The 12,398-nt window shown below is 36.2% G+C and overlaps 2 protein-coding genes across 2 annotated transcripts; one reads left to right on the top strand and one right to left on the bottom strand.

The window, feature by feature from the left end:
- The first annotated feature begins 156 nt into the window (after positions 1–156).
- nmt2 (N-myristoyltransferase 2) lies at positions 157–10,998 on the top strand. Its single transcript, XM_087812908.1, has 12 exons — positions 157–292; positions 683–800; positions 2,472–2,613; positions 3,383–3,501; positions 3,572–3,663; positions 3,737–3,853; positions 3,923–4,093; positions 5,228–5,336; positions 5,407–5,577; positions 5,649–5,816; positions 6,926–7,063; positions 8,046–10,998. Exons 1-12 carry the CDS (start codon positions 183–185, stop codon positions 8,064–8,066), a joined length of 1,476 nt encoding a protein of 491 aa, XP_087669034.1. The 5' UTR covers positions 157–182; the 3' UTR covers positions 8,067–10,998.
- Positions 10,833–12,209, bottom strand: rpp38 (ribonuclease P/MRP 38 subunit). The gene is made up of 2 exons (XM_087812909.1): positions 12,138–12,209; positions 10,833–11,868 (listed from the first exon to the last, which is right to left on the bottom strand). The coding sequence occupies exon 2, from the start codon at positions 11,861–11,863 to the stop codon at positions 11,081–11,083; it is 783 nt and encodes a 260-aa protein (XP_087669035.1). The 5' UTR covers positions 11,864–11,868; positions 12,138–12,209; the 3' UTR covers positions 10,833–11,080.
- Positions 12,210–12,398: the final 189 nt, after the last annotated feature.

Below are 12,398 nucleotides of genomic sequence, written 5' to 3'. Positions count from 1 at the left end.
TATACGATTATTCCTTTTTAAGTGAAGTCTACTTTACTGTATTGGAAATGTTCTGACTCTTCTCATCCCATCTGGAGGTGGTGCTGTTTCCACTTGTTCGTCTTTTGTTTTTCCATCCTCCTCTCCTGCTGCTGCTGCTGCTGCTGCTGACAATTTTTCTAAACATTTTTTTTTTCCTAACGATGGCGGAGGACAGCGAATCCGCGGCCAGTCAGCAGAGCCTGGAGCTGGACGACCACGACACCTGCGGCATAGACGGCGACAACGAGGAGGAGAACGAGACCGTGCAAGGGTGAGCGGCACCGACAGCGGGTTCCGGACGGGAGGGACGGATGGTTCTGGGGGGCAGCGTGTCTCCGCTGTCCGAGCGTGTTGGGATGCTAGCGCCGTTAGCCTGCTAGCATCACTCGCTAACACCTCCCGCTGCGAGGCCTTGGAGAAAAAATAATAATATTGCACATATATAATGTCTTAACATCTTTATCTTTAATATATCAACGATTTTATGTTCGTGATAAACTGCAATGACTGACAGGAGGTAAAAGTCAAAGCCTGTAGCTAGCTACTGTTAGCTCCGCTGTCATCGGTTGCTATGGTAGCTAACGGTAGCGCTGGTGGTTCTGTCAGGTCAGGTCTTCATCCTGGTTCCTCATCCTTTATTATCTGTGTCCCCCCTCTGCAGGAGTCCCGGGGGAGACCTGGGGGCCAAGAGGAAGAAGAAAAAGCAGAAACGCAAGAAAGAGAAGCCGAGCTCGGGGGGAGCCAAGTCCGACTCTGCATCCGACTCTCAGGACATCAAGGTGGGATGTTGGACCAGCACAGCTCGGCCTGTTTGTGGGGAAAAAGCATTAAAATAAAAAGATATTTAACTTTATTTATCATCCGCGTATGAGATCTAAAGCAGTCCTGCCAGGTATTGTGAGATGCTGGGGACACCCTGGAAAGCTTTTCATATACTCTCATATATAGACTTTCTTTGATCTATATTCTTTATCTTTAGACTTAGATTGTATCATCTTGTTCTTTCTCTTTATTTCTCTTTTTTCTTATTTTATTTTGATTTATTTTTTATGAAAAATTGCTGTACTGCTGTGGCTAATTGGTAAAAAAAACAAGTTCCTGAAGGAGACCTCCGGAGGGATCAATAAAGTTCTACCTAACCTAACCTAACCTAGACAAACACAACCTTGTACAGATTGACTTTAAACTAAGATAAAAAAAAAATATATATATATAATTCAAAAGTCATTCGAGGAACAGTAGCCAAACAAATCCATTATCAAAATTTATTGGATGTAAAAGAAAAATGTAACATTATACAAAAAACATCAGTGAAATAACAAGTTATATACATGGATAAAATGCATTTGTGACTTGAGACTTTTAAAAAAAGCTGAAAATGAAACGCACACAAAAAAGAAATGTACAAATGCACGAATTAAAAAAGTAAAAGTAAAATGATCTGCTGATGGGAGAGGGATTAGACGCAGTCATATGATCCTGCGATTGGAAAAAAGATACCACGACAATAATAGTCCGGGAGGGTGTCGAAGGATTCAAAACAAAAACCTTTTAACTGTGTCTTATTAAAAAATTAAATTGTATTTATGAGCCACTATGAACTAATGGTGTGTAATGGCAAGAATCTGGCGCTAAGATACGTCTCACAATGCAGTTAAACCGATATACGATATATAGTGATACTGTAGTAACAAGGATATATGTGTAGTATTGTCGAGTACTTGACTCTGGTGTTGCAGAATTCACAGACCACATGACTCTTGACGAAGTCGTAACTGCTTTCATTTGTTTTGAAACCAAAATTTGTTTAAACATCGGCTTTGAAAGCTGCTGGAGTCCACTGTATCCTCTCATCCCCAGTCATCTTGGGGATCTTTGTAGTATTGACGAGTACTTGAATCTGTTGTTGCAGAATCCACAGACCACATTTCTCTTGACAAAGTCGTGAGTGTTTTCATTTAAACCAAAAAATGTCCAAACATTAGCTTTTAAAGCTGCTGGAGTCGACTGTATCCTCTTGTCCTCAGTCATCGCCAGGATGTCGTGGGATTTTGATTGTTCCTTTAACTGCGGTGAACATAATAACTGCTGCAATCTAGCACAAAAATAAACAAACGCATGAATATATGTTTATTTTCAATTATATTGATGATTTATTTTTATTCAACACTTTTTTTTAAACTGTAAACCATAAGATAACTATGGTAACACATACAATATGATTCACAAGCAAAAAATGAAAAAAAAAATGTATACAGTGCTGACGGATATAGTTAAAGTATTGTCCAAAAGAACGTATAACGCAATATCGATCTTTCCCTTCATCTCTACTCTGTTGCTTTCCAGTGAAGAAGGAGAAGAAACTGGTCGGTTTTTTTCCTTCAGACAAATGGAGAAACAAATCAATACGTCTGTTGAAGTGGAACGTGGCTCATGTTTCGTTTGTGCAGAACCCGGGCCTGCCCATCCAGAAGCTCCAGGACATCCAGAGGGCCATGGAGCTGCTGTCCTGTCAGGGCCCCGCCAAGAGCGTCGATGATGCTGCGAAGCACAAGTACCAGTTCTGGGACACACAGCCGGTCCCCAAGTTAAGTAAGGATTCATCAATAACTATCTTTTATTCCGTTTATTTCATGTTACTCTTATGCTATTTATTTACTCGCATAATCTTGTCTTGTTATATTGTTGTTATTATCATTCTTTATTTTGCATATCATTATTGAATAAATCATCTATGATTTTAACTTTGCTATTGTGTAAAACACTTGCATTCTTAAATAAACATAATTATTATTTTTAGTATTGAGTTTGTGTTTCAGCGCCATCTAGTGAGTAATAATAGAACGTCAACCAAATGATTATATTTTACGTTATATTTTATTATGTAATGAGGAAAAAAATACAGAGTCAAGGTTGTTTAGAGCAAAGTGAATTTATTTTTTTAAATTAAATTTTATTTTTCCCAGTGTCGTTAACACAAGATTCCTTTTTTTTGTGGGGATGACGGTAAAGAATAAAATGTATGAAATAAAACAAAAGGTATAAAATACAATAAATGACATTTAAGTGGGCATACAACAATTAAATCATTAAATAAATACAATCAATTATCTTAAATTAAATAATATTCATGATCCGAAGCGATATTAACAGAAGAAAATAAGAATTATTTTGTTGTTGACTCAAAAAAACAAATAATACTTAATGCTAATGATTGTAGGGAATATGTTGAATAGCATTGAAGGAGAAAAACAAAGTGTTTGTAGTAAACAATGAAAGTTATTCTCTGAAATTGATCCCCAGTTAAAACGTAATTGTATTAATTTGATGATAAATGGACATTATTTCTGTGTGTCTGCAGACGAGGTGGTGACGGGTCACGGGCCGATCGAGGTGGACAAGGAGAACATCCGTCAGGAGCCGTACTCGTTACCTCAGGGGTTCATGTGGGACACTCTGGATCTTAGCAACGCAGACGTCGTGAGTTTCTACTCGTCCGTCGTGTCGATAATAACTTTAAAGATTGAACTGAGACGACTTGTGTTTCCAGCTGAAGGAGCTGTACACGCTGTTGAACGAGAACTACGTAGAAGACGACGACAATATGTTCAGATTCGATTATTCCCCTAACTTTCTAAAATGGTAAGTTCTTTTCTTATGTCTCTAAACCATCATTAAGTCTAGACTGACTTGTCGTTTTTTTTTTTGACGCAAGGGCTCTCCGTCCCCCGGGCTGGCTCCCCCAGTGGCACTGCGGGGTCCGGGTCTCCTCCAACAAGAAGCTGGTGGGCTTCATCAGCGCCATCCCTGCAACGATTCGTATTTACGACGCGTACGTTTTTTCCCTTCGAGGTTGTCTGTGTGTGTTTTTTCGTCTAACCGAGCGTTTCTCGGTTTCCAGGTTGAAGAAGATGGTGGAAATCAACTTCCTGTGCGTTCATAAGAAGCTGCGTTCAAAGCGGGTCGCTCCGGTTCTTATCAGAGAGATCACACGGCGGGTCAATCTGGAAGGAATATTTCAGGCGGTTTACACGGCAGGAGTCGTGTTGCCCAAACCAGTGTCCACGTGCAGGTACGTGTCACGGTCGTGTCTACTTTCAATTAAAATGAATTGGTTATATTGGGTTATATTTCAATATCCAATAAATGTATTAACAGCATCAGTATCAAGTCATTGTAATATTTCTCATAAAATCTTGGTAACAATTGGAAAATGTAGCGTCACAATTGAAAGATTTATTATTTATATGATTTATTATTATTTTAGAATTTATTTCAGATGTTGACACTTTACATTTTTAATGATGTATTAATAAGCGTTGGATTGTCACATTTTTTAATAATTGGATTCAATAATTTCTGTATCGAAACATTTGTTTTTATTTAACAATTGAATTCAGTAATTTCTAACTTTAAACATTGAATTTGTTATTATTGAATATTTAATTAAATCTATTAAATCTAATCATTTTATTGAAATGTTTTTTTTTACAATTTTAACAATAATATTTCTTATTGAATTTTCTTTTTTTTAACATTGAATTATTAATTAATTAATTTCTGTATGGATTGAATTCAATATTTTCTTAATTTAAACCTTTAATTTGTTTTATTTAATATTCATTTAAATACTATTAAATATAATTATTTTTATTAACTTTTTTTTTTTCAAGCATTGAACAATTGAATAAAATACCTTGTATATTGAAATGTTTAATTTGTTTTTACATTGAAAAGTTTTAGTTAATTTTTTTTTTTAAAACATTTTCTAAATAAATAAAAAACATTTTCTTTACAAATAGTGTTTGAACTTCTATTTCCAATAATGAGGAACGAAAAATGTTAAATTCAATATATTTGAATCCTTTGCATTTAAATTAAATATAGAAATGTTGATATAATTTAAGAAAAATACCTTTTGATGTTTAATTATTGAATTCAATTATTATTTTAAAAACAATTCAATGGCCACAAAACCCAACAACATTTGAATAAAACGAGTCAAAGTTTCAACACTTAAAATGTTAAATTCAACCATTAAATATTCTCTCTGTATATATATATGTGTGATAAAACTAAAGAATAAACATAGAAAATGATTTATAAAGATTTGAAAGATCAATCTAAAGATAATAGATGGATATATAAAACTTGATATGTTTCCTGACCAGTGAGAGACGGATCAATACTTGTGTATACTCCTCAGGTACTGGCATCGCTCCTTGAACCCCCGCAAGCTCGTAGAAGTCAAGTTCTCCCACCTGAGCCGAAACATGACGTTGCAAAGAACCATGAAGCTCTACAGGTTACCAGACGTAAGGGTCACGACCCCGGCGCTCCGAAGAGAGCCGACGGTTCAACTCCCGCTTCTTCTCTCCGCTCCAGAGCATCAAGACGTCAGGCCTACGACTGATGGAGCGACGCGACATCCGTCCAGTCACCGAGCTGCTGCAGAGATACCTGAAGAGGTTCCATCTGGCGCCCTCTATGAGCGAGGAGGAGGTGTCGCACTGGTTCCTCCCGCAGGAGAACATCATCGACACATATGTAGTTGAGGTAGACGACCATCTTTGCCGCGCGGTTGCCAGACCTCTCACTGAAACCTCTTTTTATGTTGTGGTCCTCAGGGAGGCGGTGGCGTGCTGACAGACTTTGCTAGTTTTTACACTCTGCCGTCCACTGTGATGCACCATCCTCTGCACAGGAGCTTGAAGGCCGCGTACTCCTTTTACAATGTTCATACACAAACCCCTTTGCTGGACTTAATGAATGATGCCTTGATCTTGGCACGACAGGTAGAGAGAAACAACATCTACTCAATACTCTATGATTAAGTATTTAATTTCTATGTTTTTAGTCAGTTTTTGATTCATTTTACAACTTTTCTTTGTACTTCAAACAGTATTTACTAGTAACAATATTTGCTGTTTAAAACAACACAATATTGTTGTGTCTTGATGTGGAATTTAGTATTAGTTGAAAGAAATCAAATAAAATACTGTAAAAAAGTTATTATTTCTATTCTATTATTTCTATTTTTAGTCAGATTTTGATTTACTTTTCTTTGTACTTCAAACTGTTTTTACTTCATCATAATCAGAGAAATTAAAAATATTTACTGTTTTAAAACAACACAATATTGTTGTGGAATTTAGTATTAGTTGAAAGAAATCAAATCAAATACTGTAAAAAAGTTATTATTTCTATTTATAGTCAGAGATTTAGATTTAATTTAAAACTTTTCTTTATACTATATACTATATTTGTAAAAATATTTAGTGCCATTATTGTTTAAAACAACACAATATTGTGCCTTGTTATGGAATTTATTATAAGTAGAAATAAATCAACTAAAATACCAGTAAACATTATTATTCATATTCTATTATTTCTATTTTTTAGTTGATTTGATTTTGAAGTTTATTTTACAACTTCTTTTTAGAATAAGAAAACGTTTTTTGAATGTTTTGTAAAAAAAAAAACACAACAGGATTTTATAGGAATATAATATAAAATAGATTGAATTAAATAAAATACAATTAAATCGAATTAAACGGGTTAAATAACTACTAAAGTTACTCATAAATTCAATTAAAAGCTGAATGTGCTATTTTATTGAACATTAAATTAGTTTAATAAGTGTTTCGTAAAGTGGGAAATGGAAATTAAACGTTTTTTCTCACATGTTTGTAATACAAGTTAAAAAAAGGTTATTGTTTAATGTTTTGTAATTTTCTCTAAATTATTCATATGTAACATTACATTATATTTTTTAACTTAGTGAAAACCCCACTTTTTTCTCTCTGTTCTTTTTTAGACTTTTCTGGTCCTAATTGGAAATACATCATAATCAGACACTTTTATTAACTGGTCGTTGATGGATTGTTTTTGTGTTTTCCAACAGAAAGGTTTCGATGTGTTCAATGCGTTGGATCTTATGGAGAATAAAGTGTTTCTGGAGAAGCTTAAGTTTGGCATAGGAGACGGGAATTTGCAGTATTACCTCTACAACTGGAAATGTCCTTCTATGGAGCCTGATAAGGTGAGAGGAAGTTCATGAGTTCAGATAAAGCTTGTTAATGGTGAATTTGAAATGATGAAACACTTTTTTTTAAATCTACAAAAGCTAAATTTTTTTAACCGTTGTGTCGTCTCTGGGTCAAAGTGACCCCGTGACTCGAAAAGGTGAGGGAGTATCCGTTGAGTTGTTTCTGGGTCAAAGTAACTGAGGAAAACTTGACAATATGATGGTTAAATTATTATTATTTTTTAAATCAAATTACATTTGTTATTTTATTATTTATTTTAATAAATTGTGAATTAAATAAAATTCAAATTAATTACATTACTCAATTAAAATGAACATGTGAATATTAACAGCTTTTGTTAATTTTACAATTATACTATCAGCCACTAGATGGCAGCAGTTAACTGTCCTCCGCGGCTTAAGTAATAGTGAAATCCCGCAAGATCCCGGGGTTGACTGAGTACGAGAGGATACATTTAAATAGAGCAGCTTTTAGGCTAAAGAAACAATGAAAACCCGTCGAGCGAGATTCCGGGGATGACTGGGGACGAGAGGATACAGTCGACTCCAACAGCTTTTAATGCTGACGTTTGGACATATTTAGGTTTTAAAACAAATGAAAGCAGTTACGACTTCATCAAGAGTCTTGAGGTCTGTAAATTCTGAGAGTCAAATTCACCAGAGTCAAGTACTTGACAATACTACAAATATATACTTGTTACTACAGTATCATGATATATTGTATTGTTGACCGTGTAGTGTGAGACAGATCGTCGCTCCAGGTTTTTACCAATACACGGCCCTCGTCTTGCAAGGGAATCAGTTTGGATAAAAATGTATATTTTATTGTGAAAGTACTGAAGTTTTTGCGTGTCTTTATGTATTTTGTGATGGCAGTGAAGTATCATGTGAATGAAAGATAAAATTAGGACGTGAGGATTTCTGTGAAAATTATATATTATATTATCAGTGAAAGAGACTTTCTCTGGTGCTTCAGGTCGGCCTGGTGCTTCAGTAGCAGCTCTCTGGTCACGGCTGGTTCTCTCACGGACGGGGAAGAGCTCTTCTCCGATCCCGGACTCTCAAGCGGCCCCCCGGCTGGACTACAAGAGGCGTCGCTTCAGTAGAAACCGAGCCGAGTACAAGTAGATAAAAAAAAAACCCTCGCAGCATTTATCATGTCATGAAGAACATTGGCCCGGCTCACCAGGGGAGGTGACGGCTCATCATCCTGAATGTGAAGTCATGCTACACCTGCTCCGCTCCCGACAGGTACTCACACACTCACGCTCCATACGGGAAAAAACAAAGGGGATGCCTTGATACCCAGAGCCTTGTTTGGATCTTCTTGCTCAGCTTTCGTTACGAGGAGCGGAACGTGTTGTTTCCACTCCGTCAGTGAGTGAGTCGTTGGTTACGAAACATGTTCCGATGTGTGTTGATCAGTTTATCATTTATTCAATATATACTAAGGATCCACTGTTTAATCACAAATAAACGAAAAATAGAGCTTAATTACTGGGAAATTGACTGTGGATTTAAGACTTTGTATTTTTAAGACGCTAATAAAATTAGAATTTAGTGGATTAATGGTTAATGTTCAGACTGGTTGCAGGTTGACAGTGAACGCACCACGATGAGATGTATATCTCTTTTACTTTTTGATATTAAGAAAAGAAACATTGATTAATATGTTTTTTTCTTTGCTTTAAAAAAAAGTACCAGGTAATAGAGAAATAATTGTACATGATATTAGATTAATAAAATAAGTGTCTCATTGAATAAAGTGAGCAAAGTAAATGTTAACCTTTTTTTTCTTTTTAATGAAATACCATCTTATAAAAAACATGTGTCTGTATTTTCCATTTTAAGTTTACATCATTGATTTTTCTTGTTTTTATTGGATGATAGAAAAACATTTATTATATATTTTTTTTACTTTTTAATGGTAAAGAAATCTTTTTATTTTATTTTGTGACTGTTGTTAATATCAATCAATTTATCTGGTTTCTAATGAAACTATTTAGTGTTTTTTCAACAGTATTTTTAAAATGGTCATTCGGTCATTTGGAAACCTGTGGAATTGTTTACCAACACAGGTTTGGTTAACATGACTTTTTTCCTTCCTGTCAACAAACCGTATTAATCAGTGAATAGTAAATAATATCTATATTTATTCAGGATTTTCAACGACTTAAACATTTAAACATATAATCCAGTATCAAGGAAACTTCTGCTTCTTTTCTTCAGGCTTAGGCCAATGTATTATTATATTTTAGTTGAATCTATGATCAACCTGTTCCTTCTAATTGTAAACCGTGTGATTCAGAGTTAAATATTGAGCAAATGATACACGGAACAGTGAGTCTGGATTCGACCGCATCTGAACAACTGACCGCACGCGCTGTTCAATCATGACTTCCTGCCCAGTCTGCTGTGCGTCCTGCAACTCTCGTGCCGGCTGTTTTTAAAACACACTTCATTCAAAGCCAGAGACGGTTTCTTAAACAACAAAAAAAAAACGGTATTTCATGTGTGGAAAAATATTGTCAAGCAAAATAAGCTGATGCATTTCACGGTGCGCTATGTTTTGTAGGATTTGTTTTGTTTTTACCTCTGAATTGTTTGCCTCTCCCGATGTTATGTGCAGGAATAACATGGATTTGAATCTTAATGTTGGTTCACTTGTCTGTTATCTATTGAAAAAATCTTCATTATTCCTGATGTTTAAGTTTTTAAATCATGTTTCCTTTGATGAAGCGTCTTATTTTAACTACTTTCAAAACATGATTTCATGTTTATAACTCGAACCCTTTTCGTCCGGAACATTGTGGATCTAAAGTTGCCTCATATGATGTTTTGTGTTTTTTGTTTTCATCTCCAACGATTTGATTTTTTTGTCAATGAATGTATTGCAAAGATAAAGCACAACTTCATTTCTGTTTACATTGTACGAAAAAAAAAAGGGTCAATAATTTAAAAAAGAAAACGTCCAGCCTTGTTAGAAATCAACTTCTTATGATTGTTTTCCCTGCTTGAAGACTTTAAAAGAACTGTTTGTTTTCCTTCATGTCTTTAGATCAGTGTTTAACCGTTTGTGTTTAAATGCCTTTGAGGGAATCATTAACCAATTTAGTTTATTTTGTTTGTGTTTTATTTCCTGTGTGTCACTTCGCTTACCTTTCAAACATGATAGCAAAATAATTTCCCTTTTATTGGAATATTTATTGTCAAACAAATACAGGTTCAATTTCATGTTTTGGCAAAGACACTTAGGTGGAAGTACTTCCTTTTATGGTCGTGTCAAAATTAAGACATTTACTCGTATTAAACCTCCTTTTTTCCCCTCCTTATCTGGAGAGAACAAACCAAATTACTTTTTGTTAGTTTGAGTCTTTAGATCAATAACACTGGGTTTGCAACCTTTCGGTTGCGTCCGGCTTGTCCAGTTCCCTCTTAATTATTTTGTCGTTTTCCCTCCAGGAAATTCCATCGGATCAATTGACCAATCAGAGATCTCGTTACAACTTAAGATGCATCAGTGCGAGTAGAGACAGAATCAAGCGACTAAATGAAGTTCTTACTTTGAATCATCAATGAATCAAACGCCCGGAGCTCGTTGCCTGCAGTTCTTTGAATGAAATGTTCGGCATGTTTGTTTGCTGCTGCGTTGAGTTTAGCATCGATGTTAATAGCGACTCCCTTTATTAGACTCATCCTGATGTACTTGCCTTATTTAAATGTTTTTTTTTGGTCGTTTTTTTTTTTTAAACTCACAAAGCGGTTTCTGAAATTGAATATTCATATTTTTATTCCAACAACAAAAAAAAAATGGCAAAAGAACTGAGTTTCTACCAGCATTCTTTAGACCAGAACACATGCAAATACTGTTACCACACGTCGGCTATACCAGCATGAAATTTGATCAATAAATTCACTGGAAAAATCAACTGACCCCTTTTTTTGTGTCTGTAAAAATGCATAAGTTGACCTTGAAATATAAGATTTGAGGGGGAAAAAAAAGGTGTTCGTCTATTTGACTTTTTTCTTCTTCTTCTTTTCTGGGTTTGCGACGATTTTTTTCACTTTGAGTGGCAGCAATGAGCAAGAAGAGTCAATTTCCAATTCGTTCTCTCGTTTCCTTTTCTGACCGATCACTTCCTCCTCGGAGGTCCCGACGTTTTTGTGGGTCACGTCCTTGAGCCACGGCACGTTCAGCGACGGCACCTTAGGTCTGATGGCCTCCACCACGTCCGTGAACATCTCCTCCTCCTGGTTCTCGCACCGCCGGATCCCCAGCGCCAGGACGCTTTTCAAGCCCAGCGGCTCGGCGACGCTCTCGCTGAGCCTGGGCACCTGGCACGCCGGGACGCCCCTGGTGGCGCACAGCGGTATCAGGTGGCTGACCATGTGTTTGGGCTTGACGGACTTGCACACCAGCACCAGCTTGAGCTGGTTCCTCTCCAGAGCTTTGGTCACCTCGTTGATGCCGATGGCCAGCTGTCTTCTGGCCGACACGTCCGTCCAGCCGTTTTGAGGAGACCCCTCTGTGGGCAGGTCCTGGATCTTCTCTTTAACCTCCGCCGGTGGTGGTGGTTCTTGAACCTTTTTTTTTTTTCTCCAGGGTCGGAATACTTTCACCTCCTTCTTCTCCAGGCCGGTGGTTTTCAGCTTTTCCGTCAAGGTTTTGAGGATGAACTTCATGTCATCCTGAGGAATTGTGCTCCACTGTGGCGTGAAGGGTGACGTGAAGGAGGTCTTGGCTGGAGTCAGTCGTATCTTTTCCTTTTTGGCCAGTTTTCCCGGAGTGGCCATTTTACCTAAAACAACAGAAAAGCATTGACTTAATCACAACTTTTAAAAGGAAATGAATCGAAAACAAACCACGTTCGTGTTGAAAAGAAATAGACTTTACTAAATGAGCTGAATATAGATTTAAAATCCACTTTATTCACTTTCTTTAGCCAGTTTAAGAAAATAACCGTTTTTTTTCCACCATGCACGCGATTCTCTTCTAGAAAACACAACGATAAATCTTTCCTCTTTAATAAACAATAAATCTCTACAAGATATTACGTTAAAAATCTACCGTTCGCTGTTGTTTTCTTGTTTACACTGAGCACGAGTGACAGGCTTCCGCCATTTTGCTTGAAATCTTTATTTAAACGGAAACGGTTACTGCCTCCTAGCGGCCGGTAACTGAACTTCATTGCGTCTAACGGTAGAAACGTATAATATGAAAAATAGATACAACACATTATTTCAATGACATCATATTTATAAATCAGTCATTTATAATCTAAATTTATTTTACACTTCCATCAGTCGTCAGTTAATGTTTATAGTTAAA

Source organism: Callionymus lyra, chromosome 17 (genome assembly GCF_982586985.1).
Source record: "Callionymus lyra chromosome 17, fCalLyr1.hap1.1, whole genome shotgun sequence".
NCBI lineage: Eukaryota > Metazoa > Chordata > Actinopteri > Syngnathiformes > Callionymidae > Callionymus > Callionymus lyra.
Note: the sequence above shows the minus strand (reverse complement) of the source record. Positions and strands in the feature narration are given on the sequence as shown.